This window comes from Castor canadensis, chromosome 1 (genome assembly GCF_047511655.1).
Source record: "Castor canadensis chromosome 1, mCasCan1.hap1v2, whole genome shotgun sequence".
Classification (NCBI taxonomy): domain Eukaryota; kingdom Metazoa; phylum Chordata; class Mammalia; order Rodentia; family Castoridae; genus Castor; species Castor canadensis.
The window spans coordinates 30,102,560-30,122,634 of NC_133386.1; the positions used below are offsets into that span (position 1 = coordinate 30,102,560).

Genomic DNA, 20,075 nt, shown 5'->3' on the forward strand with positions numbered 1-20,075 from the left:
AAAAAGTCCTTAAAGTTTATTAAAAATCTCATATCAGTGTTCCACCATGACTACATGATTCATAATTACTAACACCACTTAATTAGTAGGTATCAAAATGTACTTAACATTTGCCTTCTTTGGCCTAGTTCACACATTTCTAAGTGCAAATATACTTAATATATGACCAAATATTGAAGATTCTTTGAATACAGTGCATACTTTCATTTTCCTTAAAAAACTATTACCTAATTATTATTCACTTATTATTTATGGGAAAAATATAATGGCATTTATCACCAAGCAACTTATATGTATTATTTAACAACAAAAAGTCTTGCCAGGAAGTGTTATGATCCCTTAGAAAGCAACTGTTGCTCAGAGAGGTTAAGTAACTTGTTCAAGGCAACAAATCCAGTAACTGTACAGAGTACCAAGATGTAGACTCATGGTGCCCCTGACATGCAAGTCCTTGCCCTTATAAATGATCACCTGTGTCTTAACCTTAAGAACCAAGAAAACTTTATACTTTACATTTAGAAAAATGTTGCTGGCTGAGAGGAGATGTTAATTACTAAATACTCATTGTATGTAATCATTATTGTAACATTGCCTGGACTGTATCAACACTACTACACTATTTTAGAGCAGATAGCCAATGAGCTATGAATGCTTTTTTTTACACTGTAATTGTTCAAAAATTAGCAAAATTAGAATATTTTGTGACACGAGAGGCATGTGAAATTTAAATTTCAGAATCCATAAATACAGTTTTTGGAAAATAGCCACACTCATGCATTTACATACTATCTATGGATGCTTTTGTACTCCAATAGCAGAGCTGAGTAGTTGAAACAGAGACCATATGGCCTACTGTAAAGACAGAACATATTTACTGTCTGGGTCTTTACCAAAAAAGACCCTGAACAAGAATTAAAAATAACTGAATTCTGGCAACATGTTTTTAAAGTATTAAAAGTACATTTCAAGTATAAAATGAAAAATGTTTGAAACTCAAACTATAAAAATATAAATAATAAGAGACTAGTTTTCAGGATAACATGGTGAATTAGAAGCTTCTTCCATGTGACTTCATGAATGAAAAGAGGGTCATAAAGGATAGTAGATTTCAAAGAGCGAAAGAGTATTGGGAATCCTGAAAGGTGACAGGACAGCTGAAACCATGGAGAAACAGAAAGACTACACAGAGAAAAGTGGGAAACAGCCCACTATACCAATCTTGGCTTCCTTGAAGCAGGGAAATCCAAAGTCATAGGCAGCTCTGGTGACAAGAGACTGGCAGTCCTAGTCAGAGGATACACCCATAGTTCTAGCAAGCTTTAGAACTGGGGGAAAAGGGTGGGGTGGAAGTGGTGTGACAATCACTCCTTCTGCAAATTCACTGTACTGCTTCCCATATTTCAGAGGGCTGTAGTCAGGTATCTTCTTGAGATGGGGCCTTTTGATTGAGACTGAGCTACACTGTGGACCTGAACATAAGGAACAATTACTACTCCATGAGGCTGGGGACATCCTGCCACAGTGTCTAGGTGGGGGATGACTGTAAGAGCAGTCATGGAGAGTGGAATGTCAGACACAGACCCAGTGAGAAGTTTAATCAGCAGTGAGCCCAGGCTGTGAAGGGCATGGTGGGAAGTGGCCATCTATGGCAAGTAGGATTACTGCACAGACTTTGAGCTGATGGGCTATGGATTGCTCAGCTTCTGGAGGTGTCTTCCTGCTGTGTGTGGCTTGCCTCCTGGCAGGGCTGAGAGGTTGAAGCCCAGGTTGGGCACATCACTAGATTTCTCCAACCTCCTCCCTTTTGCAAAGCAGGTCTGAAAGCATTAAGACCAGTAGGCAGAGTACCCCATCTCCTTGGGTATACCCCACCAGTGCACATCGCAGTGCTGTTTGCTTCCCCCACTCTCTGATATTCTCAGGGAATACTTAGTGGACATCTTTAGATGCTGACAACTGCCGTATTAATTAGGGAACCTCCGGAGTGAGTGGAAACTTGCCTGGCCACAGGCCAAAATGCTCTCATTAGAGACTGTGAAAATTCCTGATAACAAAGAAGGGAAACTTCTAAAGTGAATGCAGCCATGAAGCCAACAATGGACCCTTGACCAGCCTGGCCTTCAGGCCTCATAGAGCAGTGGCCCAAACAGTATTAACTACAATAGGCTCCAGGGACAACTCACTACTGCCCTCACCTGGCAGACTCTAATATTAGAGAGCCTAGAAGGAAGCTTCTCCAATTCTGTCATTTTAAAATTTTTCTTTCTTTTTTTTTATATTTTAGCATTATTTTTATCTTAAAAATCTTTTATGTTTTTATTTATTAGTCCTATTATTTTATCTAATGTTATTTACATATTTTCATTTTGTAATCAGACTATTATTACCACTTGCTGTTTTTCTCCCTCTTCCTCACATTCTTTTCTTTGTTTCTTTTTCTTTTCTTGAAACTTGCTGCTCATTTCTTTTTTCCTTTATTTTACTTGATTTCATTTATTTATTATTAATTTTATCTTGATTAATTTTTAACTTCATTGTTGATTATACATTATTTTTGCTATTTTCTTTTCTATGACTGAAGGTAGTACAGTAGTTGATTGTAACGGATTTTAATTGTATTTCTATATCTAGGTTGTTTTGGTGTTGCTGTTATTGTAGCAGTTTGTCTCCTCTTGAGTGATACTGGGGATTGAGCCCTCTAGAGAAGGCTGCTCACTAAGAAGACAGTTATATACACTGGAAGAGATACCCATCTCAAAACAGGTGCAAACTACAGCTTAGAAACACAAGAAAATGAAAAAGCAAGGCAACGTGACTCCTCCAAAAGATCACAACTATCAATAACTGAATCTAAAAATATTAAAATGTTGAAAAGCCAAAGAATTCAAGTCTTGTTTTAAAAATGATCAATGACCTCAAAGAAGTTTCATAAACAGATGAGTGAAATAAAGAAGTAAATTCAACACTTGATGAGATATTCAGCAAAGAGATAAAAGATTCTGAAAAACAAAAACAAAAAAGCAGAAATCTTGGAAACGCAGAGCTTAATAAATAAAACACTCAGTGGAAAACATAACCAATAGGCTATACCAGTAGGAAGAATCATTAATTAGGGATTGAAGACAAGGTTGAGGAATTATTACAGTCAGCTAGAAATAAGGAAAAAAAAAAAAAGCAATCGTAATCACAACATCCAAGACCTATGGGACACAAATCTACAAATCTATGGTATAGAAGAGGGAAAAAAGATTAAGACTAAATGTACATAAAATTTATTCAATGAAATTAAAGCAGAAAATTTCCCAAATCTAGAGAAAGAAATGGACATCCAAGTACAAGAGGCACTTAGAAATTCAAATAACATGCCCAGAAAAGAGCTTCTCTACATTATATTATAGGGAAAATGCTAAGGATACAGAACAAAGAAAGAATACTGAAAGTTGCAAAAGACAAGTGCCAAGTTATTTGCAAAGTAAACCTGTCTGAGTAACAGAAGACTTCTCTATTGAAACTCTAAAGGGAGCTATGGACCTTTGCATAGATGCCTGCCATTCTGTCACCTGTAGACATCTAGATTGAGCCCCTCCTCTCATTCAGGTGTCATGACAAGACTTAGGGTGCTGGAAAACCCCTCTGCCATGCCTTGATCCCCTCAGACTCAACCCTGGGCTGCATTCTCCAGCACTGGGCTAAATTTTAAATAGTTAAAAAGAAATGTTTACTCTTTCCCTATAATGTGACATGAAAGCTTACAACTGCCAGACCAAGAAGTCTGGCCTCAAAATGGCAGTCTTAATTATAGCACAGTTTTACACCTTGATCTTCTCTATTGTAAGTCCTCTAAATGGTCCTAGGTTCCTTATGTTCAGCCTTTCCTGTCCCTCTCTCAGGATCAGGACCTCTGGGAGGGACATAGGTCCAATAGATCCTGTCCTAAGTTTTTATGTTTCCTGAGGAAATAAATCCTTCTCCTTGTTTCCTTTCCTCTGGAAGCCTCCCAGGCCAACTTTGTTGTTCCACTCTGCCCTGAAAGAAAGGCTTTTTCAATCATGGGACTTCTTTTTCCTTTATATGTTGTTGGTAAAATTCCAGGCAGATTCACAAGTCTTCCATTTGTCTTATTTTGCTTCCCCAGCTATAAGGAATTAGAACAAGTTTCTCTAGTTTTGAAGAGCCCCTTACATTGGTTCCACCCTCTTTGGTCTCTTTGGATCAAAACAAAAGAAAAAAAAATCCCATGTAGGTTGTATGTAACATAGCTGTATATTCTATTTCAATCCTTTGGTAAAACCTTGTGGTCACAGACTCAGCAAAAGGAAGCAGGGAAATGCTGTTGCCATGGCAGTAGTAGCATGCCTCCTACAGTGGCCCAACTTCACAGTGGACATCTCCACCATGATGGCACTAGGAGGGCAGGTATGTGGTCAAAGCCATCTTGTTGCCTCCTAGGGAAAATTGTAATTAATCTATGGCTAAAAGATCTATTCGAGAGTACTCCAAATTAATACACTTGTTTAGCTGTGCTATTTTTGTAAATATGTAAAAGCTATTATCTCTTCAAAAAAATCTGTTATCTTATCTCAATCAGATCTAACCAAAATGCAAGCATTCAGGAATTAATTCTCAAGACTCTGGACTAAAGAAAAACAAAGTTGACCATTTCAAAACTACCTAATTGGGTGTTGTAAACAGAACCTTAAAATGTGGTTATTTTATTTTAAAAAATTATTTCTAAGTTAAAAATTTTATAAAAATTATTTCAAAATACAAATTTTTAAAAATCTGCAAGTGGGACTGTCAATGTCTAAGCTACTTTTCAGTATTTTAACCCTGGCTATTCTAAGTCTTTTGTCATTACAGTTTTGATCCTTCTGGAGATTTATAATCAAATCCTTAAAAATGACTAGCAAGCACTTATCTGTCAAACAGGTTAGAATTTAAATACTTGCTTCTGTTGAGTCTTGTTTTATATTTTCCTTAAGAAAACTTTGTAATTGTTGCCATTCAGCAAAAGTAGAGCTTCTAACATTAAGAACTTGAAAAACAATCTTTTCTGAGATACTAGAAGGTCACCTATAAAACAGACAAAATTAAACTTAATGGACTCCAGGCAAGCCCAGACTAAGGAGCCATTCCTTCTAACCCTCTTTTTTGTTTAAATTTGTTCAAAAAAGGGTCTCTTGTTGACACTGACTCCATCTCACCTGACCATCGCTTCCCCTCCAATTTGGGATCAAACCAGAAAAGGCCTATGGGGAAAGGTTTTTCCCAGTGATGAGAAACCATTCAGGGTCAAATAGTTCAGAAATAATTATTTAAACAAAAGGGGAAGCTCTCAGATTCCAAATGGAGACACTTGTTCCAGACCTTCCAAAGCAACTAAAGCCAAGAGGTTTTGAAGAAATGGTTCATAAGCATGATTACTTGATGTCCATGCTTGTCTACCTTCCAACTGGAGAATAATGTGTGCCCTTGCCTTTCTATCACTTACTATTCCTATATCTTTAGGAAAAATTCAGATGTTCTTCCCTATGTACATTCACAACCTCTTTAAAACAGAAGGGCTATCCAACTCATGCCTCTATTATTAGCCTTCAAAATTGCATCAGATACAGGACAGGAAGGGAAGGAATTATTTCTTCCTTCTCCCTCCCAATTCCTGATTTACAAAATCCTGTTCACATGATATAGCCAATGCTTTAGATACCCTAGCCCAAATCCTCATTGATGTATAAAAACAAATCACCTCCTTAATGGCAGTAGACTTACAAAACAAGAAGGCTTTAGATATGCTCACTGTTGCCCAAAGGGAAACATGTGTATGCTAGAGGAAGACTGTTGTTTTGGGGTTAACAGATCAGGTGAAGCTCAAACTAACATTCATAAACTAACTCATCAACTCTCTCAACTTAGAGAAGATGGGTTTCATGGGAACATACCTCGTCAAAGTTATCCTGGCTTCTCCCCTTCTTGGAACCCCTAGTATATACCTTTTCATCATTGGCCCATACTTTGTGAATGTTCTAACCAGATTTGTTACTTCTCCCCTATAGGCCATAAAGTTACAAATGATGTTAAAATGTTGGTTCCATCCCCTACTGCCTGACCCTCAAGTGCCCCTTGACCCCCACAAACATGCTTCTGTACAATGGTATCCAGGTATTCAATTAGATCCTGCCATGTCACCACAGACTGCTCCATAATCATCTGCCAGAACAACAAATACATAAGTAGGGATATCTCTATGATCCACCCTAGCTCCAAGCAGTTAAAGAAGATGTGACCCATGCCTCTCTAAAACCAGGATTGTTTATGCTGTTATATTGGGGGGGGGGCATGTGGACAAAGCCCACATTTTAAGCAGATATGGTAGACAAAAGAATATCAAGGAACAGTTGGAATGTGTGTGCATGTGAGGGTGGTGGTGGTAGTGGTGGATCAGGCCCACTGGGGGCCCAGATGGAACATGGAAGTGAAAATCAGAGATGTTCCTGCATTTGCAAAATTGAAGCCATGATCTGAGGAAGAGTTACCAAAGAGTAACACTCATAGCCTTATTTTGGGTAGATGACCACCATTCTATTCCTTCTCATTGGCATCCTAATAAATTTGGTTTTTTTTCATACAAAAGAAAGAAAGAAACCCATGCAGAAGAGCACGGACTGATGTATTTTAAGCCCTAAAACAAAATAACTGCTAACCAAGACTACTATTCAGCATAGTTATCTTTTAAAATTAAAGGAGAAATTAAGATGCTCCATGATAAGCATAAACTAAGGCAATTCATGACTATTAAGCCAGGATTGCAGAAGCTACTTGAAGGAATACTACATAGAGAAGAGGAACAAAGATATATACAACATGAGAGCTCAAGACAGAGTAAATCTTGCTAGTAGAATAGATAAGCAAATGAGGAATAGGAAAGAATCAAATATAATTAACTTAGTAAATCAGCAAACTTCTAAGATGAAGAAGGGATAGGTTAGAACATACATCTCAATAATAATCCCAACTACAAATGGTCTTAACTCTCTTATTAAAACAAGCAGACTGGTTGAATGGATTACAAAGCAAGATCCAAATATTTGCTGCCTACAAGCAATTCAGCTCACAGGCCAAGATTCACACTGACTGAAAGTGAAAGAATGAAAACAATATTCCAAACAACAGAATCCAAAAGCAAGAAGAAATAGTGATACTAATATCTGACAAAGCAGACTTCAAGCCAAAATTACTCAGAAGGTACAAGGAAAGTCACTACATATTAATAAAGAGAACAATCCATCAAGAAAATATAACAATTGTAAATATGTATGCACTGAATGTTGTTGCCCCCAGTTTTATATATATATATATGACTAATGAACAAAAAGGGACAGATAGGTCCAAATACAATACAACAGTGGGTGTATTGAAGTGGGTGACTTCAGTGTCCCACTCATCAAGACAAAAAGTCAACAAAGAAACTTTGGAATTATACTTTACCAAAAATCAAATGGACTTAACCGACATTTACAAAAAATTAGACTCAAGAGCTGGAGAATACACACTCTTCTTAGAACCCTATGGAATTGTACCCCTAAGACATTCCATTTTAGGTCATAAAGCAAATCTTAGTAAATCCAAAAAATGAAAACAATTTCTTATACCTTATTAGATCATATTAGAATAAATTTTAAATCAAGAGCAAGACAAACTACAGAAACTATACAAACACATGTAAATTAACCACTACTCTTTTGAATTATTGTTGGGTCATTGAAGAAATCAGGGATGAAATTAAATAATATTCTTAAATCAAAAGAAAATGAAAACACACCTACCAGAACTTTTGGGATACAACAAAAACAGCTCTAGGGCAAATACAACAATGTTGTAGGACTTGGGATACATGACAAGGGGAGAACATATACGGGAGGTACAGGGTTAGATAGAAAACCCAAAACATGAAAGCATTTGATGTCCCCACTCCAGAGGAATTAATACAGAAACCTTAAAGCAACAGAGGTCAACACGAGAAGGGGATCAGGGAATCAGTATAAGGATCAGTTAGAGATGAATCAACCTGGGTTGTAACACATTTGTACATGAAAGCAATGCTAGGAATCTCTCTGTATAGCTGTCCTTATCTCAACTAGAAAAAATGCTTTGTCTTTCTTATTATTGCTTATTTCTACTCTTCAACGAACTGGAGAAAAGCAGAGAACAGGTTCTGCCTGGAAGGGAGGGGGAGGGGGGATAGAGTAGGAGCAGGGCAAGAGGGAGAAATGACCCAAACAGTATATGCACATGTGAATAAATGAATAATAAAAAAAAGTCAACTCCCTGTATAGCTATCCTTATCTCAACCAGCAAAAACCCTTGTTCCTTCCTATTATTGCTTATACTCCTCTTCAACAAAATTAGAGATAAGGGCAAAATAGTTTCTGCTGGGTATTGAGGGGGTGGGAGGGAGAGGGAGGGGGCGGAGTGGGTGGTAAGGGAGGGGGTGGGGGCAGGGGGGAGAAATGACCCAAGCCTTGTATGCATATGAATAATAAAACAATAAAAAAAGAAACTAATAGGATTTATTTAAAATGTATTTCAAATAAAAACTTATGTAAGTGGAAAAAAAGAAAACAAAAAAAAAGACAGCTCTAAGAGATAAATTTATAGCTATAAATACCTACATTAAAATAATCAGAAATCTCTCAAATAACTCTACGATGAATCTGAAGGGCTTAGAAAATCAAGAGCAAACAAACCCCAAATTAGAAAACAGAAAGAAATAATAATGATCAAGACAGAAATTAATAAAACGGAGACTAAAAGAACATCTCAAAGACCAATGAAATGGGTCTTCAAAAAGATAAAACAAAACTGATGAACCCTAAGTCAAACTAACCAAAAGAAACAGGGAAAAATAGCAGCCTCTTCAACAAAAACTGCTGGGAAAACTGGTTAGCAGTCTGCAAAAAACTGAAACTAGATCCATGTATATCACCCTATACCAAGATTAACTCAAAATGGATCAAGGATCTTAATATCAGACCCCAAACTCTAAAGTTGATACAGGAAAGAGTAGGAAATACTCTGGAGTTAGTAGGTATAGGTAAGAACTTTCTCAACGAAACCCCAGCAGCACAGCAACTAAGAGATAGCATAGATAAATGGGACCTCATAAAACTAAAAAGCTTCTGTTCATCAAAAGAAATGGTCTCTAAACTGAAGAGAACACCCACAGAGTGGGAGAAAATATTTGCCAACTATACATCAGACAAAGGACTGATAACCAGAATATACAGGGAACTTAAAAAACTAAATTCTCCCAAAACTAATGAACCAATAAAGAAATGGGCAAGTGAACTAAACAGAACTTTCTCAAAAGAAGAAATTCAAATGGCCAGAAAACACATGAAAAAATGCTCACCATCTCTAGCAATAAAGGAAATGCAAATTAAAACCACGCCAAGATTCCACCTGACCCCTGTTAGAATAGCCATCATCAGCAACACCACCAACAACAGGTGTTGGCGAGGATGTGGGGAATAAGGAACCCTCCTACGCTGTTGGTGGGAATGTAGACTAGTACAACCACTCTGGAAAAAAATTTGGAGGCTACTTAAAAAGCTAGACATTGATCTACCATTTGATCCAGCAATCCCACTCCTGGGGATATACCCAAAAGACTGTGACACAGGTTACTCCAGAGGCACCTGCACACCCATGTTTATTGCGGCACTATTCACAATAGCCAAGTTATGGAAACAGCCAAGATGCCCCAGCACTGACGAATGGATTAAGAAAATGTGGTATCTATACACAATGGAATTTTATGCAGCCATGAAGAAGAACGAAATTTTATCATTTGCTGGTAAATGGATGGAATTGGAGAACATCATTCTGAGTGAGGTTAGCCTGGCCCAAAAGACCAAAAATCGTATGTTCTCCCTCATATGTGGACATTAGATCAAGGGCAAACACAACAAGGGGATTGGACTATGAGCATATGATAAAAGCGAGAGCACACAAGGGAGGGGTGAGGATAGGTAAGACACCTAAAAAACTAGCTAGCATTTGTTGCCCTTAACGCAGAGAAACTAAAGCAGATACCTTAAAGCAACTGAGGCCAATAGGAAAAGGGGACCAGGAACTAGAGAAAAGGTTAGATCAAAAAGAATTAACCTAGAAGGTAACACCCACGCACAGGAAATCAATGTGAGTCAATGCCCTGTATAGCTATCCTTATCTCAACCAGCAAAAACCCCTGTTCCTTCCTATTATTGCTTATACTCTCTCTTCAACAAAATTAGAGATAAGGGCAAAATAGTTTCTGCTGGGTATTGAGGGGGGGGAGAGGGAGGGGGCGGAGTGGGTGGTAAGGGAGGGGGTGGGGGCAGGGGGGAGAAATGAACCAAGCCTTGTATGCACATATGAATAATAAAAGAAAAATGAAAAAAAAAATAAACTTAGAGATAAAAAAGGAATATTAAAACAACACTTGAAATCTAGAGGATCATTTGGAATATTTTTAAAACTTACACTCAGATAAATAGAAAAATTTAGAAAATATTGATAAACTTCTAGACACATGTAACATTACTAAAAATTAAACCAAGAGTATATAGAGCAGTCTTTAGTAAGCAATGCGACTGAAGCAGTAGTATACCAAACAAAGAAAAGCTCCAGCCTGGATGGATTCACTATTGAATTCTTCCAGACCTTTAAAGTACTACCACCAATACTCCTCACAGTATTCTTAACATAGAGAGGGAAGGAATGCTTCCAAACTCATTCTATGATGCCAGTATTACCCAGATACCAAGCCAGATTATGACAACAATAAAAAACTGTAGCCCATTTTCCCTGATCCACATAGATGCAAAATTCCTCAATAAAATAGTTTCAAACCATTTTCAACAATACATTAAGATATTATACACCAAGATCAAATTGGTTTCATTCCAGGGATGCAAGAATGGCTCAAACCAATAAATGAAATAGAGCATATAAATAGAATCAAGGACAAAAGTCACATAAGTATTTCAATAGATGCAGAAAAATTCTTTTAACAAAATTCAACATTCTTTTATGATAAAAGCCCTGAAGAAACACAGAAGAGGGACCATAGCCTCAACACAGTAAAGGCCATGAATAACCAACATTACACTGATTGGGGAAACCCAAAAGCATTTTCTTTAAAATGAGGAATGAGACAATGCAGTTCACTCTCTCCACTCTTATTCAATATAATGTTTGAGTTCTTAGAGCAATACAGTAAGATAAAAAATAAAATGGTAAAAACAAGAGAAGAAGCGGTCAAAGTATCCCTGTCTATAGACCCTAACAGCCGTTAACAGAAAACTTTTGATCTGATAAAGTACTTTTGACAATATAAAAGAATAAAAATTTACATACAAAACATAAGTAGGTTTTCTATATGTCAACAACAAACATGCTAAGAAAGAATTCAATAAAAAATCCTACTCAGAATAACCTAAAAAAAACAAAACCCTGGGGCAAAAAAAAAACCTAACCAAGGAGGTGAAAGAACTATACAATGAAAACTATAAAAATTAAAGAAATTGAAGAAGACATTAGATGATGGAAAGAGCTTCCATGTTCATTGATTGGCCGAATTAATATTGTGAAGATAGCCATATTGCCAAAACTGATCTACATATTCAATGTAATCCTCATCAAAATTCCACTGAGATTCTTCACAGAAATAGGAAAACAATCATAAAATTATATGGAAGCACAAAAGACCCCAAATGGCCAAAGCTATCCTGAACAAAAAGAGCAATGCTGGAGGTGTCGCTTACTTAATTACAAATTATCCTACAGAGTCACAGTAACAGAACCAGAATGGTGCTGGCGTGGGAAGACTGATGGGATCAAGTGAGGACCCAGAAATAAACCCATGTAGCTAAAACCATCTGATGCTTGACAAAGGTATGAAAAACATATGTTAGAGAAGAGTCTCTTTAACAAACGGTGCTGGGAAAACTGGGTATCCACAAGCAGAAAGTCTGAAATTAGATCCCTACCTCTTACCCTGTACAAAAATCAACTCAAAATGGATCAAGAACCTTAGGCTTTTGTTTTGTTTTGACAACATTGGAGTTTGAACTCAGGGCTTTACACTTGCTAGGTAGGCCCTCTGTCTCCAGAGTTGCTCCACCAGCCCCTAAATCAAAGATCTTAATGTAAGATGCAAAACCTTGAAACTATTAGAAGATAACATAGGGAAAACACTTTAAATTATAGGCATAGGCAATAACTTTCAATATAGGACTCCAACAGCTCAGGAAACAATAGCAAGAACTGACAAATGGAATTGCATCATATCAAAAAGCTCCTACATAGAAAAGGAAATAATTCCAGAGTGAAGACACAGCCTACAGAATGAGAGAAAAATTTTGCCAGCTAGACATTTGGCAGAAAGTTAATATCAAGAACTCACACACAAAAAAATCCCTGCTGGACCTGGTGGTACATGCCTTTAATTCCTGCCCTCAAGAGGCTGGGGGAGGAGGACAGAGAGATTGAGGGCAGCCTGGCTACATGGTAAGAACGTATTTGTCTCAAAACAAATAAAAATTAAACACCAAATAAATAATTTGCAATCAAAAATGTGCAAATGATTTGGACATTTCTCAAAAGATGTACAAATGTTTTAAAAATACATGAAAAAATGTTCAACATCATTAGAGAGATGCAAGTCAAAATTACATTGAGATTCCATCTCACCTTATTCAGAAGGACTACCATCAAGGAAACAAGCAACAATAAATGCTGGTAAGAATGCCAGGGGAAAAGGAGCACTAATACACTGTTGGTGGGGGTGTAAATTAGTCCAGCCACTATGAAAATCAGTGCAGAGGTTCCTCAAAACATTAAAAACAGAACTACCAAATGAGACAACTATACACTTATGGATATAAGCCCAGAGGAATCAAAATCAGCATACAAAAGAGACACCTGCATGCCTGTGTTTACTGTAGCACTATTCACAATAGCCAAGCTATGGAATCAGCCTAGGTGTCCATCAACTGATAAATGGATAAAGAAAGTGTGGTATATCTACAGAATGAGGTGAAGAAGAATGAAGTGATGTCAGTTCCAGGAAAACGGATGGAACTGGAGGTCATCACATCAAATGGAATAAGCCAGACTCAGAAATACAAACACTGTGCATGTTCTCTTTCATATGTAGAATCTGGATTTTAAAAAACACTCATGAAAATAGAAGGGGGACAGTTTGGGAAGAAAGGGATCATTGTGAGTGGCAGGGGGAACAAGAGAATGTAATGGGAGATGAATATGTAGTACATAAGCATATACATATACATAAAACAATAAAATTCATTATTTTGTACAATTAATATATGCTAATAAAATATAAAGTATGAGCATAATGGAGTAGTCTTTATTCATTGGTCATATATTTTAATTTAATCTGAAGTACAGCAAGGTCCAGCCAAGGTGTACCTATTTAACTGTGTGCTTGAAATTCACATTTCCAACAGGCAGGAGTCTCATCCTAAAATGGGTGGTTCCATAGTAAATTGGTAGTTTTCATTTTTAAATTTTGATAGCACATTAGCATTTCATGTAGGAGAAAGTTGATGTGTCTGTGTATAAATGTAGTTCATATTTATAGTCATATAGAGACAATATTAATTTATTTCATTATTATCTCTAGTACTGCTGTTTGAACTCAGGGTCTTGTGCTTGCTAGGAAGGCACTTGAACCATGCCTCCAGCCTTTTTGCTTTAGTTATTTTTCAGACACTTGCATTTTTGCCTGGGACTGATCTTGGATCATGGTATGTCTTTGGCATAGTTGGAGTGATATGCATCACTTCTCCTGGTTTACTTTTGAGATGAGTTCTTGCTAACATTTTTTCCCTGGCTGGCCTCAAATCACAATCCTCCCAATCTCCACCTCTCAGATAGCAGGGATTACAGGAGTATAACACAATGCTTGGTCTCATTATTTATTTATTTATTTACTTATCTATTCATTTAGAAATGGTGTCTTGCTGTGTTCCCCAGGCTGTCCTCAAACTTGTGATCCTCTTGCGTCAGCCTCCCAAGTAATTGGGATTATAGGTACATGCCACTGTGCCACATAGTAATTTTATATTGTAGTTTATATCACTGATGTTTTTTAATGCGATGAGACATTAACTGTCATTACTACATTAGGTACTTCAGAATATTAATTTAAAATACTTATTTATTTCATTGCAATATTTATGTAAAATAGTAAATATCCTTTTACCATGTTAATAACTTAATTTAAATGTATGAAAGTCTATGGGTTATCAGGTAATTAGGTTCATATGTGTGTTGACTCTGCTTTAACTGCTCCCTGGTTTACAAGGGTGTGATTAGGCTGAATTAACCATACAATAAACTGATAACTAGAAAAACAATATATGTACCTGTTTGTGCAAAATTATGAAAACTCGAGACTATTACTGATCTAATGAATCTAAGATTAGAGTACCAACTGATAAGAAAGCTGCAGCCAACTAAAGGAGGCGTTCACTTCTTTTTTTTTTTTTTAAGTACTGAACACAGAGAAGAGAGACAAACACAGAAACAGCAACAGACAGCAAACCAGAGGGCAAACCCACACACCCACACACATGCAGTGTACCATCGTCTCGCATACTTGTTGCGGAAGAGGGGGTGTTGCAACTCAGCAGCCATTCTGCTGTGTTTAACACAGTCATGTTGTCCCCTGAGAACAGGAACAGCATTAAAAGTTCATTGTCTGAGGCCTGCTGAGTGTGTGAGCAATCTTCAATGCTGGCACTGGTTTCTGACCTTTTAGCAAAATATCTCTACTGTATGTCCTCTACATTTTAGTTTACCAGGTCTGTTTTAGTTCAGTGAAATGTATGTAGCGGATGATGCATGAACTTCAAGGTCTGCTTTCACAGTGCTGGGGCTTTTTGGTATTATTTGTACTCAATTTTAAGTCTAAATGTAAGTGTTCTTTCTCCAGTAATCACGACTAAATAGTCTTATAATATTTGCAATCTCATATCCGTTTATTAGCTGAAATTATAGATGCAAAGACAAATAAACACTGTAAACAAGGAAAATGTTAATCTACGAAGGATTGGGGGTAAAACATCATTAAATACAAGGTAAGTTGCAATGCACACAACTTGACAAAGAATTATATAGATTGCAGTTATAGTAAATGGGAATGGTATTAAATGGTATATCAATTTCATAGATGTTTGACTAAAATTGAAAAGAAAATATGATGTGGCAAATGCTGAGGTCTGGCAATTTAAATAGTTCACAGAGTGGAACAAATTTCATGTAAGTTCTATTGTATTGTCTAGACTAGAGCTACAAAATTTCAGTGATGGTGAATAATTTAAAATACAACTTGTGTATCATATATGTGTGTATATATAATGGTCTCTCTCTGTATACATAATCTGACATAAGAATTGGATCCTATGTCCGGACAAGTTGAATGCATTTTATAAAAACAATTAAAGCAGAATATTTGAGGTAATAACTGTTATTTTTATAATAAGTTTTGGCATAGTTACGACCTAATAAAATATGAAAGTATATAGAAAAATGAAGTTCCTTTTAAAATAAATGCTAGGCACTATGGTATTATTCTCTTTGAAAAGAAAATACAGCAGATATAAATATTTTAGTATTTCTAAAACCATTTGTAAGAAAAACTTTTATGACAAAATTTGAGGTAACATTTTTTACAACTGAAAATAAAAACAAAAGTGGCATGTATATGTATACACAGACACGCAGTACAGCGGGGCAAATCCTTTGCCCGCAACTTCTAATTTCTGCAGGATGTTTACAAGGGAAGTTTGGGACTATCTGTTCTCTCTGAATGTTTCTGGTTATAGAGGAAAACAAATTTCCAGAAAAATCAGCAGAGTACTTAATCACATTTCTAAGTTACAATGCTGATTATGGCATTCATAATAAGATACTCATTTATTAGCAGACCTGTAATGTGACATGAAAGCAAACCTTGAGATGTGATTCTGGGTCTCTTTAGTGTGGCACACTTACCTCCTGTCCCGTTTGTAGTGACTGATGTGCTGCTGAGACTGGATTTATCCAGTTTGGAACTACCATGAGTATCACTACTTCCAACAAGAGTGTGAGGACTTGCTAGGTCCTGCATTTCCATAGACCTGTTAGAGCAGGAAGCACAGAATAAAAGTTGAAATTTCAGCAATTATTTCTTAATAAGTTAGATGTGCTATTTTACTTAGTATGCATGTGAGCTCACAATAATAACTGTAACTTCTTAGCCAGGTAATGATGCCAGTTCATGGGAAAAAAAAAAGTAAACAAGAAAAACTTCCATATGAACCATGAAGAGTTAGTCCTCATGATTTGTTTGTTATTCACAATTTTACAACTATTCCATAAAATAGTTTATTCCATAAAATAATGTAAAGAGAAAAGCAGATTCTGTCACTCTGGTGTTTCAGTTGACACGTACATCCAAAATGTTCAATTTCTAGATCTTGGCATCCCCTACCACCACTGAATAGAAAATCAGTAGCCAGAAATAAACTGCGAATTCAAAACCTCAGCAGAAGCTTCTAGCTGACCCTGTTGACCCAAATGGCTAGAAATGAGCCTGGGGTTTCATTCAGGAATAAGAGACTTTGACATATATTTGTTCCAGAGACTGTGCTAGAATTGAGACTCTTAAGAAGAACTTGGATTCTTGAAAGAATAACCCTCTTCTGAAAAATGAAACAAAAAAGAAATTGCTCATGCATGTGTTCATGAAAGAAAGGAAACGTGTAAGATAAACAAAAGTGAGGATATTTGTCACTAATGACCTGAACAATAAAAATATGATAGGAATATTTCACCTGAAAGAAAGAATACCAAATAAAAACTAAGGCCTACAGGAGGGAATGAAGCATAACACTAATGTAAATACATTGGTAAAATGAAAGGTTATCAAATAGCAAAGACTAATTCATGAAAGTAGCAAAAATAATTACGTTATATTGTAAGATTTATAATATGGCATAGAAGTAAAATAAATAGCAATACAGTAAAAGAATAGTAAAGTGAAATTATATTTTGTAAAGTTCTTTCTATTTGGCATTAGGCATTATACTAAGTTTAGATAAGAAGTAAGTTTATAATTATAAAGTAACTCATACTATTAAATGTTAACAAGAAAAATGCCAACAAATATCACAAAAAAACAATAGAATAATTAAAATGAAACTTTAAAAATCATTAATTCTAAAGAAGTCAGGAAATGAGAAAGAAATAAAAAAGCATATGAGAAGAATGGAAAATGCACAGCTGGTACACTCAAACCTAAACTCATTGATAATTACACTTAATATCAATGGACTCAACATTCCAATGAAAAGTCCATTGGAAGATTGTAACACTGGATTACACAACCAAGATCCAGGGGATCTTGGATCTATATAGGGGATCTATAATGATGCATCTGAAATATAAGTGCACTGCTGTGGTATATAATGCACTGTGCAGACATCCAGATCTAGAACTGAAGAACTCATTCCTTTAGCTGCTGGACCTGCTGGTAGCAGCTCTCAACTGAATTTCTTTCAAGGACTTGCCTTCAACTAAAGAGAGTCATTGTGGCCAACATCACATCCTTTCCTGGGGCTGGCCTTTGTCTAATGATTGGTCAATGTAGGGATAAAAAACTATGCCCTCTAGCCTTAAAGGTCACCCTAGTCTAGGGCATTCTGTAAGATCAGCTGAGCCCTTTGTTGCAATTTCACTATGGATCACTGTTTCTCATTCCAATCCTGCTTCCTTCATTCCCCAAGGTTATAAATATTTTGAGCACAACCCAAATAAACTCCTGCAGACAAATCTCCATCCCAGTGTTTGCTTTATGGAATCTCAAACAGTGGTGAGCTCCAAGTAGGTTGAAGGTAAAACAAAACAAAAAAACCAGAAAATGATATAATATGCAAATAACAAATGTACAAAAATCTTTAGGCTATAATATTATTACAGAGCATGGGCCACAAGATAAAGAGTATTCACATATATAAAGAGATAAATTAGAAAATGATGATAAAAATTCTTTCAGAAGGCATAACAACCTTGAATGTGTATGTACCTATAAGCAGAGCTTCAAAATACACAAAACAAAAGCTGCCAGAATTAAACAAAGACATAGACAAGTTAATAATCATAGTTGGAGCTTTTATAATGTGCTTTCAAAGTAGTCAATATAAAAACATAGACAAGACATAAATTTTTAAAGTATATACTGAACATTATTATCACCAGTGTGACCTAATTGACATTTACAGGAAAATAACAACCAATAGCTATGGAACACACATTATTTTCAGGTGTACATGGAACAACCAACAAAAGGACTGTTTGCTGTTCTATAGAATAAATAGCAATAGATTTTCAAATTAAAACTCATAGAGTATTGTATTTGACCACAGTGGATTAATTTAAAAACCAATGGCAATATGATGTAATAAAAAAATCTCCAACATTAATCTACCAGTCGAAAAAGGAATTCACAAAATAATGTAAATGTAAAATATATATAGGACAAAAAGATAGTAAAAATACATAAAATCAAAATATGCAAATAAAGTAGTGAATAATGAGAAATTTATACCTTTAAAAGGTTATAATAGAAAAGCAGAAGAATTTAAATCTGTGATATGAGTTTCCACCTTAAAAAAACTACAATTGCTGGTAGAGTGGTTCAAGTGGTAGAGCCCCTGCCTAGCAAGTGTGAGGCCCTAGTAGAATAAGTAATAAAGAGACAGTAAGAAGGAAATAATAAAGAGCAGAAGTTATTAGAAGAGAAAATCCATGAACAATACAGAAATCTGCAAATCAAAAGATAGTTATTAACTGTATTACTAATATCAAAAGGATAAGGGAATATTATTAATATTATCTTGCCAATTAATTTAAATAATATAAAATTGATAAATTTCCTGAAAAATAAAACCTGACTCAATACAAAATAGAAAATCCCAATATAAAGTATAAATTGAACAAAATGAATTAACCCTTCCAAAAAAGAAAACTCTAGAGGCATGCAGTTTCATTAGTGAATTCTAGCAAACATTTAAAGAAAAAATAATAATCTTTTACAAATTCTGTTAGATAAAAATTACTCTGACCTAAAGCCTGACAATGTCAAAAGGAAAATTATAGATCCATATTTCCTTCTTTAAATGTCTTTATCTTTGTTCATTTTAAATTTGTTTTTTATTAACATATGATTGATGTATTTGGGGATACATTGTGACATTTACAAAAGTTCTTACATTATATCATAGTTAAATTCTCCCCCTCCATAATTCTCCTTTATCTGCCCTTTTCCCCATTCCTGGAAGACTTTCAACAGGTTTCATTTTTCCATTTTCATATGTGAGTACATAATGTTTGTACTACATTCACACTCCCACACCCTTTCCTTATGCCCTCCCTCTCCCACTGGTGCCAACCCCCATACAGGACCTATTTTACCTTCCTATTCTCCATTTCTGAAAAAAGCCATTTTTTGTTTGTTTAAGACAGCTGTACAGGGAGTTTCATTGTGACATTTCCATGTGTATAAGTATTATAACCAGAGTTGGTTCATCCCCTGTATTTAAACACACATAAAAAATATAAATAAATATATATTTATATTTAATCCAGTAATAAAAAGAAAATATGTCATGACCAAGTATGGTTTATTTGGAAATGCAAAAGAGATTTAATATTTAGAAATCAATATAATTCAATATATTAATAGAATATTATTCCCATGGGTGCAAAAAAGACAAGATTCATTATCCACTCATGACAAATTCTTGGCAACTAGAAAATGTAGCATTTTCCATTATCTGACAAAAACCTCTCTTGAACAATCTGCAGCTATCATATGCAATGAAGAAATATTGAATTCTTTCATAAAGAAGACAATGATGTCTGCCTTTCACTCTTTGACACAATTATTTTACTGGCATTCTTAGCCAGTACAAGACAAAAATAAATGATTAAAAGGGAAAAAGTTTATTGGTTTAGAAAAAAATACT

The 20,075-nt window shown here is 35.6% G+C and overlaps 1 protein-coding gene across 15 annotated transcripts in view; it reads right to left on the bottom strand.

The window, feature by feature from the left end:
* Eya4 (EYA transcriptional coactivator and phosphatase 4) overlaps positions 1-20,075 on the bottom strand; it is a 289,205-nt gene that overhangs the window by 62,124 nt on the left and 207,006 nt on the right. For 9 of the 15 annotated variants that reach the window (XM_074074293.1, XM_074074278.1, XM_074074266.1 and 6 more), the window contains 2 exons: positions 16,063-16,187; positions 14,666-14,734 (listed from right to left, as the gene is read on the bottom strand). In XM_074074293.1, coding sequence (XP_073930394.1) covers positions 14,666-14,734; positions 16,063-16,187 — 194 coding nt within the window. The remainder of the gene's footprint in view (positions 1-14,665; positions 14,735-16,062; positions 16,188-20,075) is intronic. The other 6 variants (XM_020165426.2, XM_020165425.2, XM_020165422.2 and 3 more) reach the window with 1 other exon arrangement.